This window comes from Lacerta agilis, chromosome 5 (genome assembly GCF_009819535.1).
Source record: "Lacerta agilis isolate rLacAgi1 chromosome 5, rLacAgi1.pri, whole genome shotgun sequence".
Lineage (NCBI taxonomy): Eukaryota > Metazoa > Chordata > Lepidosauria > Squamata > Lacertidae > Lacerta > Lacerta agilis.
This window is the reverse complement of record NC_046316.1, coordinates 14,388,497-14,413,065: the sequence shown is the minus strand read 5'-3', so window position 1 is coordinate 14,413,065 and position 24,569 is coordinate 14,388,497. Positions and strand designations below refer to the sequence as shown.

The 24,569-nt window shown below is 41.7% G+C and overlaps 1 protein-coding gene across 1 annotated transcript in view; it reads right to left on the bottom strand.

Annotated features, from left to right (window-relative positions):
- Nucleotides 1-24,569, bottom strand: part of LRMDA (leucine rich melanocyte differentiation associated) — a 734,571-nt gene that overhangs the window by 120,018 nt on the left and 589,984 nt on the right. Inside the window, exon 6 of the mRNA XM_033148675.1 lies at nt 9,557-9,641. Coding sequence (XP_033004566.1) covers nt 9,557-9,641 — 85 coding nt within the window. The remainder of the gene's footprint in view (nt 1-9,556; nt 9,642-24,569) is intronic.

Below are 24,569 nucleotides of genomic sequence, written 5' to 3'. Positions count from 1 at the left end.
ATTATGTTTGGTTGCTTATGTGTACGATTGCTGAAGGGGCAAACTTTTGCCATTTCAGACTACAGGTGGGGGCTCACATTGTTGGGGTGCGTGTGTGTGCAAATCCATGCCCATAGAAAGCTACCACATCAGAGAGAAGGCTAAGCTGGAACACTTCTCCCTGAAACCTACCATTTTTATGTAGAGAGTATTTTATAAATGGAAGAACACTCAGTCATGTGAGCAGCTTGAAGTGCTACAGCCCAGGCACAGGTTTAACAACCTCTATGACAGGGGTGGCCAACTCCCAAGAGAGTTAAAAACTGGCAGTGATCTACCCCCTTTTGGGGGGGGGTTCAGGTCAAAGTTGTTGAGCTTCTTTTAGGAAGGAGGAAGGCCCATTTTTAGGGGTTCAGGTCAAAGATGTTGAGCTTGTTTGATGGAGGAAAGCCCCACTTTTTGGGGGTGCAAGGCAAAAATGTTGAGCTTTTTTTAGGGCAGCCAAAGTTGTTGAGCTTCTTTGGGGGGAGCCAGTGATCTACCACAAGACGTCCAGTGATCTCCTTTACTAACAAGTAGTTACTGAACAGAGAAGGAATCCTTGAGGAATAAGAACGGGCTACTCTTCCTGTCAATCAACTCTCACATGTTCAGCTTATTGCAAGCACTGTTGCTTTACTCCCAACAAAAATGGTTTGCTTGCTTGTGGGGATGGGAGTAAGCACTCTAAAGTGTTGCAAATACACTATGAAAACCAACAAAACGAAAAACCTTGATATTCATAACCACTTCTGCCTGAAATGGAACTCCAATATATTTTAACCACTTACATTTCCCCCCCTTATTCATCTCATTGCACCATATTAAATGCGTTAAAGCAAGCACTTCCTATTTATAGTCCATGATTAAACATATTTTATGATTCCTCAGGTTAACTAAATGATAAAAAACTACCCACAGGGTTTTTTTGGGGGGGTGGTGGCTCACATTAAGAAGCTTCACACAGATATACAGAAAAATCAATTGCTAAGCATAAAGTGCAGCTCACATTAAGGAAACTACAAACTCTGACTAATTATGATAAGTTGCTATGTAAATTACTCTGTGACATTCCCAGCAATCAATTTCAAGTTTAAATAGATGAAGCCTCCGGCTGTAAACTGGGATAGGAACCTAACAACTGTATCAACCACCATCACCACAGTAAAGATTTGCAGTGATAGCATGAGCCAAATAATTACCTTTTGGGAAGCAAAAACTTATCTCTTTTTATGCCAACATTTTTTTTTAAAGGAATTCATGTTTTGCAGTGTGGAAGAGGGTACAATATGCACATCCTTTCAGCCTAGTCCCTCCATACCCCCCCCCAATTTTAGCAGTGATGGGGACTTCTGCCACCCCGCACCCCCTTCGCTAACAAAAGTTTCTTTGAAACAAGATGGGTATCGCACTAGTCACCTTTTCCCATACAAGTCCCTGCAAAGATGGCACATCATCATTCCTCTTGTGGCTGCATTTGGAAAGCTTGGAACTTCTGCTACTTGTTGAGGACGGGGGACTGCTTTTAAACTTCAAAGGCAGCCCTTGGTCCACTTTCTAAAACTTTAATTTACATCTGTGACAGAAAAGTCCTACAAAACCATGTTCTGTTCCACACAATGAACCAGGAGGCATGGATCAACTCAGTTTGCTTCATATCACAGAGCAAACACATCCCCCCAGCATCTCTTGACCCTGTTCATGTATAGGGGAAGTTACGGTTGTGTCATTTATTTACACTAAATCTCATTTGCCTTTTTATGGCTCATTTCCTCCATTTAGAGAGATCCTTTTGTGTTGTTGTGTGCTTTTATCACCTGCAAATTTGGACTCACTTCTTACTCCTCAATTAGGAACAGATCCAACTGGGAACAGGTTAGGTGGCATTAATTTTTGGCCATCGATTTCTTACTGCCCTGCATTGTGAATAGTCATTGTCCTTCTAACCACTGCCTGTTCTTTAACCAGTTTATCAGGACACACATTCTTTATCTCATAACAGCTAAGTGAGGGACTTTATCAAAAGCTTTTTGAAAGTCCATCCAAGTGCATAGTATCTAGTGGAAGAGCCCATCCACATGTTTTTGACAGACTAGGGAACAACTCTAGGATTAGTGGGGCACGACAAAATTCACAAAGACTAAATATTGCTGAAGACTTTCAGTTGTTTGCAGCAGTAAGAAACAGGAACAAGCAAACAAAGCAGAAACAAATCACCCTGTTAAGTCAATGTCTATTTTAACTAAGATTCCATACAGTTTACTTTGCTTGATCAAGAAACACTAATCATTCTTGATCAAGAAGCACTTTATTTTCTTTCTCCTGCAGGGTATCCCTGCGATAAAGCAATAGGTACGGTAGTTGAAGATGAGGTATAGGAGGCTAATGTACATGGAACCTTTACAAGTTTTAACAAGGTCGCTGGTTCCTTCAGCAATTAACCTTCTGCCTGTACATTTAAAGAAAAATGGCATTTCACTATTTCTTCTTACAGCAGAATTACTGTAACAGAACTGCTGATAAATATCAGAGCTCGCATACTGAAATTTCTCCATGTTCAAATGCAACGAATTCTTCCCATTCTTTTGTGCACAGCATATGCACTTAAACCCCTGCAAAAATCTGAGACTTGGTGGGGGGGGGATGGACATTTCAAAAGATTCACCAGTTTGGATTTAGCTCACTGTTCCTAATGCCATGAGATAATAGGGGGAGGGGGCATCATGGTAGAGGACATACCTATCGGGCCAAGATGACTATAGGTAAAAGGTAAAGGTAAAGGACCCCTGGACAGTTAAGTCCAGTCAAAGTTGACTATGGGGTACGGTGCTCATCTCTCTCCAGGCTGAGCGAGCTGGCGTTTGTCCACAGACCGCTTTCTAAGTCATGTGGCCAGCATGACTAAACCACTTCTGGCGCAACGGAACACTGTGACAAGTGCCAGAATGCATGTAAACGCTGTTTACCTTCACTGCCGCAGCGGCACCTATTTATCTACTTGCACTGTTGTGCTTTTGAACTGCTAGGTTGGCAGGAGCTGAGACAGAGCAATGGGAACTCACCCCATCACATGGATTTGAACCGCCAACCTTCTGATTGGCAAGCCCAAGAGGCTCAGTGGCTTAGACCACGGTGCCACCCATGTCCCCAAGATAACTATGCAGCAGTTTCAGGTTTTTTTGTCAAATAGAAAGCAATAGGCATCTTTAAATGGTCAGAAACATTTGTTCTTTTCAGCATTTACACATAGAATATGCTGAAGGGGGAGGCGGGATACATGGCTAGTTAATTCCCAGTGTCAGCAAGCCCTTCTGGCATGCCCCCAACACCTGTATGCTTTGAAAAGGCTTCCAAATGCTTCCACTTTTGTACATGAACAATTGAGATTCCCAGTGGATAGGAATACCTTACAAGCACTGCACATAGCATAGCACAGCTATGGCTGCCTGCCTGCCTGCCTGCCTCTAGCAGCATCTGAAATTTCGTCTTGAGGCATGCAGTTCTTGAGAGTCCTCCCTGTCACCACCTTCACTCAGGTAAATTAACTTAGCAAAAGGAGGGAGGAGGAGTAGCAGCAGCCGGAAAGCCTCTTGGTGTTATCATGCTCCTAGTGATATCACTGAAATCAATTTAGAATGGGGAGTTTAATAGAAACAAATTTGGAAAGGGAGCCTGGATTATAATAATTAGGTGAAAATAATTAGTTTTAATCAGTTCCATTCAGAAATGGGTTGGGGACAGTTCACCAAATTGCTTCCAAAGCTCTCTTTAGTTGTTGTTGTTGTTATTGTTGTTGTTGTTTTAAAAAAATAGGATTTCATTTGGCATGGTGACAGGGTCTGTGTTCAGGAAGCAAACATCTAAACTGCTTGGGCACATATAACTAGTTGCTGGTTCTTTGTATCTAGGACAAAGATTTTAAACTAAGCTGAGTAGGGAAAGTATAGCTTCTGTCATATTTTTCCCTTTGTTCTAAATGAAGGAAAAAATGAAGTGGAAATTGTGAAAATGTAGCCAAACACAGATGAGTTGGTTCTGTTTTTCCTCTTTTTGAGCCCCAAGCAGAGTTAATTTACAGCTGCCTTAAGTTGCTCACAAGAGATTCAGTCTTGTAAACAAGCCCCTCTGGAGATGAACAAAGGCAGTGGTCATTCTCTCCCTTAGCTTCGGGCTGCAAAGAATTCCCGAAAAGCTGCCAATATTTACATATGCAATAGCTGATTCAATCTTTTATGTGAGACTGAGACCATTCAGGGAATAGAAAAACCTTAGGAGTGAGATTCCAAAATGGCATGTTTATGTGTTTCATTCTTTTCTTGGTACACTCTTGACTCCAATTAGGTTTTGTGAGCTCAGAGAACTTCTTTGCATTCTAAAGAAAAAGTTGATGGCTCACATGCAGTCTTCCAGCAGGATGTTCAAAACTCAATTCACAACACCTGGATTTCTGGAAAACATCCCTTAATTACTATTTCCTTGAGGATATATACACGTTAACTGTCAAAATGAGCCAAGGGTATCTTGCTTAGAGCCAGTTTTACCTGACCCTTGGATAATGTTTCCTCTCCTTATTCACATAGGGTGAAATCTGGCCAAACTTAAATATTTTTAACTTCATCTCAGACCTGCTTAGCAACTTCCCACTGAAATGTCAGGGACTTGAAACTTTGCCTGAATTGCCTCCTTCTCCCTTGCCCACATGGCTATGCAATTCAGCTTGAAATACAGAGAAGAATACTCACTGGTTTGAACATTTATTTAAAAAATGTATCTTTAACCCTTCATAGAGGTTTCTAACAGGAGTTACAAAATGAGAACATTCTAATGTTGTATTGGCTCCATTTATATGCTGTATAAATAAAAAATAGTGTACTGCATAGCCCCCTCTCCCCACCCAAAACACAAGTCTCTATTTGGTAAGGCTGCCTTGTCAATACACGACTCTTACTTTCGAAATCTCCCTTTGAGGAATCTATTGTATTATGTTTTCTGTAGAAGTGTGCTGCTCTTCTGTTTATTTTACCCCAACGGCAACAATGCGCTCCACCCTGTTGTTCTTTGTTTCTTTATTGTTTGTCTTGTTTGTATATATATATATATATATTTAAAAATCTAGCAAAATGAATCATCACAAGCTATACACCGCTTAAAAGCTACCCACTCTCGGGGTAGATGTACAGCATACATTTAAAGCACATTACTTCCCCTAGAGAATTCTGGGAACTGTAGTTTGTTGAGGGTGCTGGAAATCCTAGTTCTGTGAGGGGGAAACTACAGTTCCTAGGATTCTTTGGGTAAAGTCACGTGCTTTAAATGTGTGTTGCAGAGCCGTCTTTCCCATACCGCTTAGTGGTGTGTTGCACCAGGGCACCGACTCTCAGGGGCACCCCAGTGAGTGGGGGAGCTGCGCGGCTTTGCCGGCGGCCTACCCTTTCCCTGCACACACATCAGTCATATGGCTGGCGGGCGTGCAGCTTCCCTCCCAAGCCTCCGCGGGAGGAAAGCAATCCCTACAGAGAAGAAGAAGAAGAAGAGTTTGGATTTGATATCCCGCTTTTCACTACCCGAAGGAGTCTCAAAGCGGCTAACATTCTCCTTTCCCTTCCTCCCCCACAACAAACACTCTGTGAGGTGAGTGGGGCTGAGAGACTTCAGAGAAGTGTGACTACTAGCCCAAGGTCACCCAGCAGCTGCATGTGGAGGAGTGGAGACGCGAACCCGGTTCACCAGATAACGAGTCTACCGCTCTTAACCACTACACCACACTGGCTCTCAGAGGCTTAGGATGGAAGCTGCGCCCCACCAACTATATGGCTGGAGGGTGTGCAGCTTCCCTCCCAAGCCTCTGCGGGGATTGCTCTCCCGCAGCAGCATAGGGGAGAGTTGTGCACCCCCCATGGCTGGCAGTGCGCAGCTCCCCCCCCCACTATCCTTGGTAATTTGGGGCTGCTGAGAGGATATTTGCACCCCGGCGCTGCATCTGCTAAAGATGGCCCTGGCGTGTTGGACAACCTTTACATATATGGTGTGGATCTGCCCATGGAGTCTGTAGTGGATTTTCCCTTGGACTTCCTAAAATCATACAACCTAGTGTTGCAAAGCACCCAAAGATTACCCTTCCCCCCCATCCTTCCAGCATTTGGGCATCAGGGTATAAGTTAAAGGGTGTTCTTGGCTGACCACAGAAATTGTGTTGGGATACACAAGGACTCTAAAAATAATTGCCCTAACTGTTAAACTGCAAGAGAAACTTTGCATAATTTCCCTCCCTCGTATTCATTTTTATATTCCTTTTGCAACTCATAATAACCCATAAAACAAACCTCAGAGAAATACAGTAAAAATAATTACGTAATAGCAAATAAGCTATGAAGTTAGCTGAAAACTTATAAATTGATTCCAATAATTCCCATTTTACTCAGAGGTCATCAATGGTATATTCTCTTGACACTAACTAGATAGGTTAACCTTTCCATTTCACTGTCTGAACAATTATCTGTTTTTTAAATACAGGTAGGTAGCCGTGTTGGTCTGCCGTAGTCAAAACAAAATAAAAAAATTCCTTCCAGTAGCACCTTAGAGACCAACTAAGTTTGTTATTGATATGAGCTTTCATGTGCATGCACACTTCTTCAGATATCATCTTCAGATACCTGAAGAAGTAACTTTTTTTTTTACTCTTTTTAAAAGATACTCAGTAAGTTTTCCATTTTGTGCTAAATCTGCTCCACCTGTGGGGCAGGGTTGCGGTGGACCGCGTGACTGCCCACTCTCCCCCCCGGGCATGGGGGACGTTGTCCTGAGTTGCCTGGGGATGCCGGCCACGTCATCAGCAGCTGGCCATTCGGCTGGCTGTGGTGGCGTGGCCGGGACCCTTTTAAATGGAGGCACGAGCCAGGAGACTTCCTCTTGGGGTGCTTCCTCAACCTCTCACCCTCCCTCCTTTCAGGTTTCTTCACTGGCCTTGCTTTGGACTTTGGTTGGTCGTCTGTCTTGTGTCAGGGGCCTGGTAGGGATTTTTTCCACTTGGCAGATTGGCTTAGCCATTTGGTTTTTGCCTACCTCATAGCAATCATCACAACTTTGTAAGGTTTGCGGTTAGGCACTGGGTGACCACATGTTGGGGGAGGGGAGGCCTGGCCATCACCTGCCCCTCCAAGCTTAAAGGTATTCTGTTAAAGGAATCCGGGGGTGTGGATTTTGATGGAGCTAGGGCCATGCCACGACTCCTTCGGGAACCCAGGGGGAGCTTGAGTTGGTCTGCATCGACGGGGCTCCCTTTACCAGTGGTTTACCCTTACCAGACTTCCTGCGCAGCGGGCAGGAGTCAGATATAGTCTGGTCTATCCAATGCCTAAGCCAATTACCGCTCACATTCTGCAACCAATAAAGTTGTGGCCAAAATTTGCCCAATAACATTAACCATATATTCTGTGTCTTGGTGTCTTTATTAATCTTCGAGGGGGTGGTTGCGGGGTCTCGACACGCAATTCCAAATCACTATTTTCTTCCAAGTGATTCAAGTATCCAAATGACAGCTTTGTGAAATTTATTGAGAGCATATATCCCGTCTTACGAATTCCTCCTCACCAAATCTTAATTTTAAAAGAAAACTGATGACAGATAAAATAGTCCACATTTCCTAAGTCTTACCTCCTTTTGTTATTATGCACTTCAGTCTTGCCAGAAAGAGAGCCCACCTGAGCTATACCACCTGAAAATTTCTTTTTATATTAACATCAATTTTACAGCTAGGACCATAATACTATATTAATGCCCACTGGGTCTTGGTTTTTTTTTAACTACTTGTATCTATCATCCATCTTTCCCAAAGCTAAACTAGTGCCCAACTAAGTAGTTTCTTATCTATTAATAGTATCTCCCTCAAAAGGCCTTCAAAATCTTTACACGCTTCCTCAAACGGTGTAAACTCTCCTCAGAGTCTCAGCTTTCTTTACTAATGTGTGCTCAGTTTTCAGTAATTGATAAAACGGCAGCCTGAAATTCATCTAATCAAGTTAAGGATGTTTCTCTTATCAAAATAAAGAGCTACACATTGCGTAGCGTCTAAGACAATGAAGCTCGTGATTCCAATCTGCCATTAACTCACCGAGAGGCCTAAGGCAAGCCACTGACTTAGTTTGCCCTCCAATACTTGGTGAATAATAGTTTCCCACCAGGCAGTTTTGATTGCAACACCATGAATAAGAAACACTTTGAAAAATAAACCATGGATGGATACAGATGACCAACTTACCAAGTGGTAAATGCCAGTATGTTTGCCCATATCTTGGTAGCCAAAGTGCAATGAAATAGACAGCCATGGCTGGCTCTGTAGGTATTCCGCAGTTGCTATTGTTCTACCCCTATTCATTGACTTACTCTGTTGCTATGGAGTTTCTTGAATCAGTTGCCAGGAGCAACTTCACATCACTGGCTCCATGTTCTCTCCTGTAGCCCTTACAGATGCATCAGCACCCTACTCAGGTTGCAACAATTTATAGCAGTCAAACAACATATGGAGGGCCACAGGTTCTCTGTTGCTGCCACAAAGCATGACTACAGTTCTTTGTCTGGTATATTTAGTCACTTACTTTACAGGACCGAGAAAGGAGACAAGATTGGAAACCTGCATAATGAACAACTAAGGCTGCAATCCAAAACCACAACCCACCATGCTGGAGTGAAGGGTGGTGGTAAATGGGGCAAAAATCTCCCTTCATGCAGCCCTACACCACTCTAGCGGCCTCAGGAGTGAGGTGAAAACCTTCCCTTTCTACCTGTCAAAAGAGCATCCCATGGAAATCAGCAAGACAGGACATTTTACAGTGATTGAGTCAGTACTGGATCCATTGGGTTTCCAGCTGGCCCCACTGTCAACACCTGATGATATCAGGCCCGACCTAGGCTGGCACAGCATGGAACAAAGTTTTGCCTGCCCCCACCCTTCTGCCATGGCCATTCAAAATACTTCATTTACTGCAACTGTTCATCTCTTTCCTTTTTCTATGAATGCACCATTTTTGGTTTTCAATGAACTGTGAGATAGATAGATAGCTAAGATTCCTATCCTTTAATGGTAAACAGAGGATGGTAAGAAGAAGCAAATGCCAAGTACATGTGTACTAAAGTAATAGTAAATCATAACTTGAACTGTTAATTGGAAAATAAACATATTTTAGTATTTTTATCATTTGCAGATTTTTTAAAAAATAAATAAAGGGAGCATTCAGTTGTCAATTTAGCAATATGTAACATAATTGTTGTTGAAACTGAAGCAAATGTTATTTAATAGATCATTCCATCTCCCAGTAGAGTACTTGTAAGGCTTGTTTAAATATGTTAAAAACTAATTTTGCTAAATACATTATTCTTCTCAATATCTCAAAAGATTGGTGCATTGTCTCCAGAGGGCCTACAGAGAGGTAGTAAATTCTAATGGCCTTACAGTGAAGTTTTTCACCTCACAATCATGAATGACAATAGATCCTTTGTGTGTGTGTGTCCTTGTGTGCATTGTGGTTCTTTTATTTCTTACCTCTGTGGTTGGTGAGGTCCCTTGATCCACTTGGCAGAGGTGTATAGTTCATTTGAGGAGAAATGGAGGCACCATCAGTCGTTGCCTGGGGGGAAGAAAAATATAATTGATGCTAGTATGTATATTCCATTAAGAGGATACACTCACACATGTACACACAATGCAAAGTACAATATTAGATATAAAATTAATTTTGCCACGTGCCCAGAACTTTGATTGGATTTGGCAAAACGTAACTTTCAAGTGATTGACATGGTGAGCAAACTCTTGTTCACTTTTTAGGTTTTAATTGTTTTCATGTCTTGACTGTACCACTTCAGGCTGCAGGCGGGGGTTGATGTGATGGTATGCTCCAACACACACACACACACACACACACACACACACACACACACAATTTGCTCTCAAAATGCCTTTTGGGGGGTAATATTGCCTTGATTATATCCAGAAGCAAGCCGTTAAACCATGCTGTGAAACTTGCCCCAGGAGTACTGAAGTCTTTATATCACCCCGCCACCCCGCCTGAACACTAAAATGGCACTCTCTGGCAAGCTGCAAGTCAACTCCAGGAAATGGGGTATGAAGCAGGCTTGATTTGGAGAGCATTACGGTATGCTGCCCAGAGGGTATCAGCACAACCAGCTCCCACATACCTTCACAAGCTACCTATGGAGAGAGCTCCACCTCTACCAGCTGCAGCTTTGACCACTGGATGTGGCCATCCTGCCTTGTAAACAAGATTAACTACTCTCAAAATCCAAACTACATGGAATATATTAAGTAAAATAAACTATAAGAGGCGAGTATTAGTTTTTAACAATAAATCTCAAACTCTGTTATGGAACATACTTAACTGTCCCATAACAACTGGAATATCAAATAAACCTATAAACCTTGTAATAACAGGTCTAAATTAATTTTGAAACAACGAAGCACACATTCAATTATTTCCTACTGGAGGGTGAGGAATTTTAGGCCTTACTATATTTACGACTAGGGATTCTAGGAAGCAGTATCTTTGCTATTACTAAATGTTACCTTTCTAAAAGCAAGAGACAGGTCTTATTTGTAAATCTGTATTATTCTAACATATATTACAAGTTGAGTTCAGAGCAACTAAACCCAGGTAACTACTCACAGAAAGATAATTGCACCTACTGCTCATTAAACCCATCTCAACTTAAAAGTGTGAAAGCATGCATTTTGATCTAAAGAAGGCACACTCTTTTTTTTTGTTTTGTTCTGTAGGTGAAAAACTAAACCTACATAGGAAGAATGCACATGCTAACTGGCACAGCCAACATGGCTCTTCCCTGTTTTTAATGCTGAAATTTAAATTGTTGTTCACCTGCCCTGAGACCTACTGGTGAAAGACAGGTGATAAATGTTGATGTTGTTGTTGTTGACCATTGTACAGCACCAGTCCAAAAGCTGGCAATTACTCAGATCAGGCAGGGGTGTAGGACGTGGTCAATTTTGTCTCCTCCACTTGGTGACATGCGCACACCATCAGGAGGGGGCTGAGCACTTAGCTCAGCACCATGTGGCTTCAATGCGGCTCCTCCTCTCTTGTGCTCAAGACGAAAGCTGTGCTGAGCTCGGCCTCCTCAAGATTCGGGTCTCTGCCCTGTCCCAAAATACATGGGGCTGGGGCTGGAGACATCTCAGCCCTATAGAGTTGGCACCTATGTCTTTTGCTAAATCTGGATTAACTTCATGAATGTCACTCAACCAAAGCAAATGGACCATACTACATTTTCCCGTAATGCTGGCTTACTTCCTGCCCTCCAATATTTCACAGATGAAAACAAAGATATCCTTCTGCAGTTGCAGCACACCCCTCCCCATTCACACATGAAAGGTCACTCTTACACCTATGCCTTCACTACATCTAATTTTACACACAGCTGAAGACTTATCTCTGCCTGATGTTTGCTATACTGTATTCATTTACTCTGAAACTATTTCGATGTGCCCTAACTTCTGAAGCAGGTGTGTTAGTGACGCAACCCAAACCAGACTGGTTTTCTTTATTTGTAGTTGTACACATTTTGAAACCATTTAGCCTACGATTGGGCTCTCTAGCGGGGTTTGTTTGTTTGCTTGCTTAATTTATTACATTTATATACCGCCCTATACCCGCAGGGCTCAGGGTGATTTACAGAATAAAATCAAAATATAAAACCACAAAATCCGTAATAAAAATACAAACAACAACCCAATAAACTCCCCCCCCCAAAAAAATCCACATTTTAAAAGGTCATAGGATATCAATCAAATCAACCAAAGGCCTCGTTAAAAGGAATGTTTTTGGCTGGCGCCTAATGTTTGAATTCAGAATTCACCTGATTGAGCTTATTCTAGTATAGCAGCAAGTCAAGGACATTGAGCAGCATTTACTATCTGGATAGCCCTGTGGGGAAGAAGGAAGGCATGTTGGAAAAATGCCTTGGGGGGCCCCTGCAGCCCCCAAACTCTGAGTGTTCTCCGGTATGCGCAGCTCTGGAAAAGGCATTCCCCTTCTTCTCCAGTGCGCTTCAGCAACATATGTTGTTGTTGTTCAGTCGTTCAGTCGTGTCCGACTCTTCGTGACCCCATGGACCAGAGCACGCCAGGCACGCCTATCCTTCACTGCCTCTCGCAGTTTGGCCAAACTCATGTTATCAGCAACATATACCAACTGGTATATGCACACTAATCTTCTGGCGTAACACAGCAAGAAGAATGAGACATCGTAGAGCTAATCTACATATTTATTTACACACTACACACAGGCAAAGGAATCATTGCGTCCTTTCTCTCCAGCTCCGAGAGAACAGACAGGACAAAAGCGAAAGTACAGTGTAACAGTACACATAGCGGAAGAGATAAGACTGTCTTCCGTTCCCACACTCTTCTCAGACAGGCATGTGAATTACACCAATCACATCTGCAGCATCGGAGGCATGAAATACTAACAGGATGCACACGCGCACACGCAGGAATATTTTCTAAAGGAATCTGCAATATCTTCCCAATATATTAAGTATAAGAAGCTTTTAGTAGTATGGACTGGCCCTAGCAAAAAGGGAGAGACACTTGAAACATGTGCTTATCTTCACCTTTAGCAACCAAGGTGAATGTAAGACATTCAGCCCATTCCGACTTTGGACAGCTCCAGCAGACAAGTCTGAAATGGTATGCAAAGCACAGGTGCATACACTACACTATATTTTGACTTTGTCTGCAAATCTAGGTAGTATGTTTAAGCTTTTGTCACTTATTTAAAGAATGACCTACAAACCCCCCACCCCACCCCCAGTTTCTCCAATGGATAAAAAAAGATGATGCGGTTCCATTTTAGACCTTTCAGATATTTTCTGTCTGCACAAGGGCTCTTAGTTGAAACCCTGATAATAGCAAAGATTTCTCTTCGGTACTTTTAATCTCAATTTAGGCTGTTGACAGTTTGATGATAGCTTTTCTTAAAATTACTGGAAGGAAACTCTGCCTTTTCAGCAAATACCACTGACAGATCAAAATTCAAGAACTTCCAAAAAGGATACTGGTGTGAAGGGACAATTTAGCTTTATTTTCCATGTTAAGAAAAGGAAGAACAGAAGGGTTACGGATAGGTCTTTTCATACTCTTCTGTGCATAATTCCCTGTCAAGGGTACGAGAGTCTCATTACCACCATACTAAGTGTTCTGTTACAAATGCTAGTTAATTCTACGTCAGGACTATTTTGCACAAGTGGTGACTGGCTGAAAAATTCACATAATGCGAATAAAGTCTGCATAAAAGAAAAAAAGAGCGTCAGTCGTTTTTCATTTTTAACTACTGAATGACACCATGCCCTTACCAATTTTCCAAAAGTGAATGGTAAAGAATTATGATTCTTTAATATTTGCCACAATATTTTGATACTGAAAGGATTGATGTGCGACAGCTCATGTCTACAGATAGTTCTGACAGTCATATCTGAAGTTTCAGTTACATTGCAAAAAATGACCTTGAATGGATCTTGCTGACAGATACAAAAAAAGAAAGAGAAACAAAAATGAAGATATTTCTCCTGCCTAAGAGAAAACTGGCAAATGGTTTATAGTGTGAATGTGTTAGCTACTGTCCCTGCCAACCACCATTCCATATTTATTCCAGACAAACTGAATTAATTTACCAAATGTACTTAAGACACCCAGAAAACATACTATTGATTAGCTTCAGATCCTTTGCTGCTATTCTCATGCCACCTCCAGTAAGTAATGGAAAGGAGGGATCAATTGAACAGTCTGATCCATGCCCGGAAGCAGGGGTGGGGAACATTTTCCAGCCTGAGAGCCCCACTAACTCATGAGTAACCTTCTAGGAGCCACATACTGTTGTGGGAGGGCCAGATACAAACGGATGGAAAAACACCTCTCCATCCTTCTTTCAGGCAAGCAAGAGCACTATCACAAATCCAGGACACAAGAGCACTATCACAAATCCAGGACACATTACAGCCAGATGAAATCACTTAAGATCGTGGTCTCTGGGAATGGGTGCGACGTAGAAAGTCTCAGTGGCAAAACAGAGAAGTCTGGAGGACAGCACTTGCCCTCTCATCTTTAGGTTCCCTACCTCTGAGCTAGTGCAGCAGTGGAGAAGCTCTGTCCCCTAGGTCTGATTAGTCCTTCCAAGCCTTGAAGGTTGGTCAACTTGCAAAGGAGGAACCAGGACTGCACCAGGAAACTGGGCATCAAGGGACCCACCCTAAACGCAGTGTATAGATGTGTGAGTGTTCATGATCCAAGATCTTGGTGCAGCTTTTTGTCCATACAAAGGGCAATGGAGAGGGCCCCTTTCTCAGCTTGAAGATCACACCAAGATCACAACTTCCAAGCCGTAGTACAGGGTGATGATAGAACTGACTTGTCATGCTCTGGCATGACAAAAAGCTTGGAAGAACCAAGTAATCTGAAATTGACCAATTTGACCACCCCTAAAAGAAACTGAAGTTCACTATGTCTAGGCAAGGAGGAAAAAAACTGCCATGGAAGCCTTAGAAGAAACATCAGCCAGAAAGTTAGAAAAGAAGTTGTATTGTCTCTTTTTAAAGAATACTGAATAGCAACAAGAAACTCCTGGCTCCACCCAGATACAACGAAGTCTTGTGCCACCTAGCGAGCCAGCTTGTGCCACTTGTCACATAATCACTGTCTGCAACATTCAATGTACATGCATACAGGCATAGGAACAAAACAGGGTGTCAGGGTTTGGCCCTGCCCAGACCCAGAATTTGAGGTCCACCAGTAGATATCCACGCTGTCAGTGACCCTGAAGAGCCACTGAATCTATGCATCCCTGCTCCAGGACTGGAGATCAGTATACACACAGCCTGGATTCCTGGCTGGCTCTCAGACGCCCACCCATCTGTCCAAAATCTGGAGGAGGAGAGACAAGAAGCCAGAGAAGCTTCAGGGATCTTGAGTCTACTTGTGGCAGATAAAGTGACAAGTAAAGGTGATTGTTTTTCAGCTCTTCTATCCCACTTTGACTGACAGCCAGGAGGGGGTGAATTATCCAGCTTATCCATTTGTATTATTTATTTGATTTATATATCACCCTTCATTATAATATATCAGGGTGGTTCACAGAATCAAAAAAGCTCCCAGTCTGACCTGCTTCTTGGTGAATCTATAGCTCCAAGCTACAGCCACCCTGAACTGGGAAAACATACCGTGGAGTGTTGTTGTGTGGAACACCCCTAAGAAACTTTCTACTATTTAAATTATTTTGGGACTTTTGGAATTTTCTGCTTTTTTTACTTGAGAGCACTTCTCTTCCTCCTCTCCTACCACCACACATATTTCCCATTTCACTTTTTGGGGGGGGGGGGAATGGATAGAATCTGCTGAAAATGCCATGAGAATTAGCATTAAGGTAACGCGTGTAATGTTGAGGCCTTTAGACATCCAGCGTGCCTAAGTGCATACGCACTTAAGTGGCCTTTAGATTTCTGCAGGAGCAATATGCAAAGCAGGGCTTGAATTAACTGTTAAGGCAGACATGCAAACACTGCTGCAAGCAGCTGCCACCTTACCTTCTCTACCCATAATGTTTAATAAGGTAAAGTTTTACAAGTTTTGCCATCCCACTGAAACTCAACATGGAGTAAAATCTTGCCAGACGGTCTTGCTTTACCCAACCTCAATGGAGGAGGAAATAGGAGGAGGTGGCCTGGAGCCATGGGTTTCAGTGGCAGTCCTAGTGGGTTGTCCTAGCCTTGATGTAATGAGCAAATTAAATGCTAGCCTTGAATAAATAAGTCTCTCAAACGGCTGCTTTTTCAACAACGCTGCAATACCTGAAACGGAAATGTCCTTTAAAAACGTTGTGATCGGTTTATTTTCACTTCAGCAATGGCAATTGCTTACGAAAAGCAGGATTCTGTCAAACCGTTTGTCTTGCTTTATAGGATGCAATGTTGCTGTATTCCAAGGAGACTTGTTAACAGTTGGTATCCTTCCATGTGCCGCAGCTAGCGGTTATGCCTGTTGAAGGCGGTGTTCCCCTACCTCTGACTCTTTAAATATTTATCCAGGATATGTGAGAAATTGTGCTCATTTCTATTGCATGCTATAAATTCTTCACACATGCACACACATCAATAACCATAATAGTCACTAATATATTGCACCTGACAAAATTTTACAACACAGGAAGAACAGCAGTAAGTCAACATCCTCTCCGAAAAGGATTCAGAGCGTGCAATGAGCACTTACAAAAAGGACACTGAAAATCGTTAATTGCATGCGCATGCACACACACACAATCCTCATTTCCAACACTGAATATATTAACCATGACATACAGTTAATTAAAAGGAGCCAGCGTAGTGCAATGGACAGTGTCCAACTTCGATTCAAACTGCTACTTACCTAGTGGCTCTGCTACTTGAACCAGGAATACAAGGGTGCCGAGAGAGATGCCACAGGCTGTGTATTCACTTAGGCTTCAGAATCCCTCTCAAGCACAAAAATGATGTATAACTTCAGACCCCATGATTGCCAGGCAGTATGAAGCATCTGCCTTGGCCAGCACAGTATAGGTCTTCCGTCTACGCCAGGCAATAGGCAGTACTTTCTACTTGCTGTACTCTAGCTTCTAGCTCTAACACCTGACCTCCAGGAACTCTGAGTTTTGGACACCCCACCCTCAGCTTGACCTTGACACCTGGTGCCCTTTCACTATTGCTCGGCTTAGTTTGGCTCATATGGTTGTTAGAAGACAATTAACCTATGCACGGGCTCTGATCTCTCTCTCTCTCTCTCTCTCTCTCTCTCTCTTTCTGGGTGGCTGCAAGAATACAAACGTGATGAATAAAATAAACATTGCTGATAGCAGCTTAAACCCAGGAGAGTAAGACAGTCAAGATAGCTGGCCTATTTAGAAAAAGAGATGTAGTAGTTACAGACGGATTCTAGGATAAACATTTGTCTAGAAGCCAAAGTCTTGCAATTCAGGTAAACAAGTACCCTACAAGACAATAGTTTCACAATACATTCAAAGGTGCATGTTGCAGGCTGTGTGCGTATGTCATATTTGCTCATTCTTAATGTGGATAGCTTATGCGAGGGCCCCCAATTGGAAATTCCACTGTCTGGTTTCAGCATCATGTAGTCCCCCCCCCCATTTTTAATGAAAAATAGACTCTAGCCGTCACCTCTTGAAATAAAAATGGTTTGATCTTTTGCTTATGATATAAATGCACACTTCTTTACATCATCCCAGGACCACACATCCATTCCATGTCATTTCTCCCTCCCATCTATAAAGTGAAGGTGGATAGATGTTTACCAGTGCAAGGATATCCAATCTTTTTGGGCTCATTGATGAATTTGCAAACCAGATAATAATGTTGGGCACAAGACCCATACCATCCACAACTAATGCAAACGTTGATAATAGTCACAAAATAGCCATTCATATTTTCATAGGTCACATTTGCAAACTATTAATGTGTATGACTGTTGGATTTTTCAGTTGCTATTAACTGGAGTTGTTTTTTTAATGATATTTGATAAATACAGTATGCATTCTCATCATTTCCCAAAAGAGAAGCCCTATTGCCCAGGGTTGTAAAACTATTCACACAGGAGGGGCACAAAGAAGAGGATGGCAAGTGGCAGGCTAGGTTTCTCCCTCAAGAAAAAAAGACCAGTCTCCCCAGTACTTGACTTTTATACTGACTTTTATACTGGGCCATAAACACACTTTGGTGGTCATCACACAATAGTCTCAGCATCAAAAGGCAATTTCCAAGTGAGAATGAACTATCAATGATGTAGCTACAAATAAAACATGCACATCTCCTGAAACACACTATTTTTCAATGGTGTTCATTCATTCATTCATTCATTCATTCATTCCTATATCAGACAATACCACCATCAGGGGTTCATTCATCTGAACATCCTCCAACAGCATATATACTAACAATATATACTAACAATGCTCTTCTGCTGTTTACATAGCACAAACAGGTTGGACATAAATCCAACATCAACAATGGCAACTTTAATATACGGTGGTACCTTGGTTTACAAACTTAATCCGTTCTGGAGGTCTGTTCTTAAACCAAAGCGTTCTTAAACCAAGGCGTGCTTTCCCATAGCAGCGGGGGACTCAATTTACACTCAACAGGAAGCGGAACATGTTCTGCTTCTAAGGCAATGTTCACAAACCAAAACACCTACTTCCGGATTTGCAGTGTTCTTAATCCAAATTGTTCATAAACTAAGCTGTTCTTAAACCAAGGTACCACTGTACTTGTGGGAGGATATTTTAGTTCCTATGATACTCTATTGTTGACCAGAAAACCACAGGTCAGCAAAAAGATTTCAGCAAAAAGATTTCAAAGGAAGGCTTCAGTATGAAACTGCCAAACTTTATCAGATATTTCAAGCTTTTCAACTTGAACTTAATTGAGATTGAAATTGTATTTTTTTGCAGCCCAGAAAGTAGCTGTCTCTTTTTCAGTGTAAAATTAATATAGCAAGAAATACAATATTATCAGTCATTGCTGTAGTGAATGGGTAAGGGTCATACTATTCATATTTTGTATAGATTTGGTTCTGTAAAGAAATGCAGCAATCCTACTGATACCCAGAAGTGTAGTAGAGGGCAAATTCAGGACAATACATGGGTGACGACAGGGTAACGGACGGACCTGGACTCTCTATGCCAGTAGTTTTCAAAGGGTGTGGCGTGCCACACTTTTGTGGCAGGACAGGATGGCAAGTGTGGCAGGAAGATTCAAGGACAATCAAAGAAACATTTAAACATTTCACTGTGATATGGTATAGTATCATTTAAATAATAATTGCAGAATATGTATAGATAACTTTTCAAAATTAGACCCAGATCATCAAGTGATACTGCAAGCTCACATCTCTCATTGAGATTGTATACATACTTAAGGCAGTGTTTTTCAACCACTGTTCCGCGGCACACTAGTGTGCCGCGAGATGTTGCCTGGTGTGCCGTGGGAAAAATTAAAAAATTAAAAAGATTTTTTTTTAAAAAAAGTCAAATTTTCGCCGCGCGACCAACAGCCGAAATGGAGCTTGCGGCGCCAGCAGCCCCACCCACCGAGCAACCGCCGAGCCTTTCCTTTCCCCCCTCAGCTTGGAAACAACGGCAGCCGGCAGAGCCCAGGCGGGTTCTTACGGCGGAACCACCAACTGCAACCTGCCGGGTAGTTTCTCGCGCTGCGTGCGCAGGCGCACTGCGCCAACCCGTTGCTCGCCCTCGTCCTCTTCCCCCCACCCCCACGCATCGCCACGAGGAGGTGGGAGGGAACTCGAGTGAAAAGTCACACCCACTCCTAGGGGAGGGTGCACGCGCTTAACAGTCAGGGACTGAGGCAGCGGAGGCGGGGCTAGTTTAAAAATAGTTGGGTTGCGCTGGATTCTGAGGGAGAAGCAGCAGCGCGGTTGCTGTTCTTGGGGAGCTGAACAGTCGAAAAGGGAAAAGGCAGCCAGGCTCAGGGAAGAGCTGTGCAGCTCCTTCTGATATGCCTATGTAGGCTATGTATTAAGTTGTTGGTGAGTACATAGTGTAAGCACGTCTCTTCTGGCTCTTTTTTTTTAATAAGTTAAAGCCTCATATGCCAAGTTACATTTCATTCGGGTTAAATTTTGTCTCACTGGCAATATGCTGGCCAGTCAGTGGATTCACAGTCTCTCTATATACCGGTAGCACCTTCTGCTCTGTCCGTCTTGATTCAAAGGGAAGAGTCTGGACTGTATCGCTAGCTGCCAAGAACCAGAAGAGACTTCCTGACATATGCCAAATATATCCTTAATTATATTGTACCTTTTTGTGGGTTTTAACTGGAACCTGGTGTGAGAGCCAATCCTGACTGAAAAGCAGTACATTAATAAGTTAATATTACGTAGTGCAATCCTATGTATTTTATTTAGAAGGGACTCTTATCTAGTTAATATCAGCTTTGTGTTCAGCCAAACAGGCCCTGGTTGCGCACTGAATAAAGTATGTTATAATTTTTCATATTTCTGTTTACTTACTATTTCATAATAAAGTAATTATAAAATACTTTCTTTGTGTTTATTTGATTCCTATTCAAGAGAATTACTTTATATATAGTCAATATAGGCACAGAGTTAATTTTTTTAACATTTTCTAATGGTGGTGTGCCTCGTGATTTTTTTCATGAAACAAGTGTGCCTTTGCCCAAAAAAGGTTGAAAAACACTGACTTAAGGTACATATGTAAGTGGCTCATTAAAATAATATTTTGGGAATGAGTCATTTTCTTATGTAGCTGCATTGTTTTATACTTTCTGCATGTCCTGTGATCATATTAGAAAATAGTTGTGTTTTTAGTTATAAACCAAGCACTGCTAGGAGTTGTTTCTTTTTTTCTTTTTTCTTTTCTTTTTGTTTCCCAAATTATTTCTTATCAATAAAACATTTGGAGTGGCGCAAGCCATTTTTTATTCTGAAAGTGTTCATCCAGCTCAGAATTGTCCTACATTAAATGGCAGTGGCTCTCCAGGGTTTCAGGGTCCTTTTTCAACTCTACCTGGAGATGACAGGGGCTGAACCTGGGATCCTCTGCAAAGTAGGTGTTTGACCCCTGAATGACATACAGACCTTCCCTTTCAGCTATGGCTTTTTGAGGGGTGTGGCTCTTTGGGTCTATCACGATGAGTTCCTGCACATCAAAATTTACCACCACACCACTTCTGCTTCCCATTGCAACTCCTGGTATTCTGACCACACTGTTTACAAACTTTACTGATCATTCTTATCTCTCGGCTGAGGATCAGAAATAAAGCAGCCATGCTGGAAAGGTATGATGTAAACATTATACGCATGACAATGTTATTTATCAGCTTGAAAGAAGAAAGACTTCTTCTTCTTAAGGAAGTTACATAGAGCTTGCCTCCTGCCAAGCTACTGCAAAGTGGGTTTCAAGTGAGAGGAAGGTCTGGGCTCCTGTGTGATTTATAACCAGTGGCTGTTATGTTTCAGATGATCCAACAGGTGGCATGCCATCCCTGCCCAGTCCAGCAGCTTGGAGACATTCCTTGCTAATGGCCCCAGGAGCTTATTTTACATTTTAAACATTGCAATGGTACAGTATACTTTGGGGGACATCCATGTCGGTAAACTTGAAGAATAAATTAGTCATAAAGAGTTATTTTAATTAGGACGAAATACCATCTGTATGGCATTATCGCAAGTGGACTAATCTTTACCAGCTTAATGAGATGACCTGCTAAGTAACCCCACATAAAAGCAGCAACTTGTTTCAAAAAGTGGTTTTTCAGACATTTGACCATGGCCCTGAACATCAGACAAGCACTTCATTATGGGTGAAAAAACCTTTACTTTTCACTTTATCTGCCACAAGTAGACTCAAGATGCCCCCTAAACAGACCTTATTGTTGCAATGTGCTGACGATTGCAGGAATTATTATAACAAATGTATTAAAATGAATGGAAACAATATTTTTAAAGGCAATAAATAGGGCCCTGATTAATCTCAGAAACTAATGGTTTATTCTGGCAAATCATTAGCAATTATATTGTGAAGGAATGTATTTGTTACCACTATAACTTTATTTCCAGTCCAGGAGAAAACAAGTATGTTAAAAACCTATATTCACGATAAAACTTTTAGCTTTCTCTTCCATCATTTTATTCCACGGCCTGAGAAAAGCCTGAAGAAAACTAAAAACAGAGGCAAACATCAGGATGTGTTAAGGCTATTCTGTGCAACAATTCAGAGAGAGGATCGGTGAAGAAAACCTGATCCATACAACCATAGCTATGGAAGGAAATGCAAAGTCTTTGGAGAGCAAGTACATCATAGTGGATAGAGACTTGGATACAGGAGACCAGGTTTCAAATATGCAAAGTTCATTACATTCATTGCGTAACCATGGGTCAGTTGCTACCTTACAGAATGTCTGATATATAGCTAAGTCACTTTCGGAGAAGACCTATTGAAATCAATGGATTTAAATTACTATTTAAGTGGGCCTGCACTGAATATGACTAATGTTGGACATCACCCAATATACTACAGAGACTTTTCCTCCCGCTCAGTTGCTACAGGCTTTATATAACACTTTACACTACCGAAACTGAATTACATTTGATCCAAACATTCACATCCTCTTTATTTATAAAATTTCTTAGGTTGCCTTTCTGTTAAAAAAAAAAATGGACTCAAAGCAACACAGTAGCCATAAAAAATGCAATAATAAAATAAGGAAAGGAGCATATTAAAAACACACCATTATTAAAAGCAGATTAAAATAACATAAAAGTTAAAATGAGGGTTGCTGGGTTAGTCTTTATTAAAGAAACATCACTTAAGATGTTTCACATGGGATGTTTCCTAGTTCATAAGATGCTAAAGAAGAGAAGAAGAAGAGGAGTTTGGATTTGATATCCTGCTTTTCACAACCCGAAGGAGTCTCAAAGCGGCTAACCATCTCCTTTCCCTTCCTCCCCCACAACAAACACTCTGTGAGGTGAGTGGGGCTGAGAGACTTCAGAGAAGTGTGACTAGCCCAAGGTCACCCAGCAGCTGCATGTGGAGGAGCGGAGACGCGAACCCGGTTCCCCAGATTACGAGTCTACCAATCTTAACCACTACACCACACTAGAGCTGGAGGCTGAAAGTCATGGAAATCTGTACAGCTCATACTATTACTATAGGTCCCCGCAGAGATCAGAGAAGTATTGAAATAGGCCATTAACTGATTTCTCTTGACTTACAGTCCACAGTTTCACTCTAGAACCTGATGAAATGGGTGAACACCTATGAAATCTCATGCTCTGATGGGGGGGGGGTCATTTCTGTAAGGCTGAAAGATCCAACTGGACTCTTCTAGTTTTGATTTATCTCACAGCTGTGAATTGTAGAGGTGGGTAAATATTCTATAAAGAGTTCATTATTAAAACCTGACCCGAAAGGAAAAGTGGAAGTAATGGAGAAAGCTGAGCTGGAGAGAGAACAGAGTGTCAGAGTGAAAGCAGGAGGAGGGAGGAAACCTTTTCATAAATGAATGAAGACTTGTTAATTCCTCTGAATATGGATAAATAGTGGGCACCAGCAGGGACCACTTTGACTTTATTCTCTTCTTCTTCAGGCACTTTTAAGACAGGGTACCGTTTCCACCAGATTCGTAAAGTGTTCTATCTAGGTGGGGATGGGGAAGATATTTGATTCAGTATCCACTTAAAGCTATCAAATTCACACTTTCCAAAATAATATGCAAGTCAAAACACAGTTTACCCTTCAAAATTCTCACTGAACTGACTTTGCAATGCAGTTCTCCAACCAAACAGTGATTACAAAAATGCATATATATGGCGAAGCTGTGCATAAATAGGAATATATTAATGAAAACAACATACAAAAATGCATTATATGTGGGGAAACTGCTTACAAGGATGTGTACATTAGCCAAAACTGCATATAAAAATGTGTTTATTAGGAGAAAGTCACAATAAATGCTGGTGCATTTTCATGGTGATTAAAAAATAATCACAAATTGCTACAAAATATGGAGAACTGTACATATCTGTAGGTTTCTTTTCTGAGCTAAATGGAAATTCCATGTAGAGACAGGATATATCTTGTGTAACTACCACATCCATCCTGATTGGTAGGGGCCAGTGGTTAAAGACAACACAAAATAGGCCTGTTATGCTTGGAGACCGACCACACTCCTCCAAATGCTTCACCCTCTGATGGAAGCAGAGAGAGGCCTGTGGTCCATCTTAGCCAATCCTCTCTCAACCACAGCTGTTTTTTCAAAAAATACCAAGTCTTAAATGATGCTCTATTCCAAATGAAATAGCATTACTATTTTTTCTTTTTTTGCTCTTGTGAAACCTAAATGCCAGTGTAAACTAAACATTTCTAGGTAATTTATTTCAGGATTTAAAGAAAATAACAGTTCAACATTTCATACATTCTTGAGCTTAATGAATAGTGCCATTGTCTTACTTGCAATCAACAGTGTGAACTTTACATTTTGCAACAAGCACATCAGTGTAGTTTTTAACATATTTTCATATGTTTTCATATATTTTCATATAAGATGCTACTTTAAAATAAAACACACACACACACACACACACACACACAAAGCCTTGTTGGCATTGGCTGATGGGGGAAAGAAGGCATAGAGCTATTTTTCAAATTTTATTATGAGTATAGTTACAACTGAAAGGAAAGTTGTACACACAAACATAACAAGGAAAAATGCAAAGTTTGATATTAAAAGTACCGTATATACCTGAGTATAAGCCGACCCGAATATAAGCCGAGGCACCTAATTTTCCTACAAAAACCTGGGAAAGCTTATTGACTCAAGTATAAGCCGATTCACCTTTGCTGCTGTGGAGGAGGAGGAGGTGGAACGAGCAGCCCGAAAGCAGCCCTTTGGGCTGCTCCTTCCTCTTCTTCCTTTGCCAAGTTTGCATTTATGCGAGCAGTTCA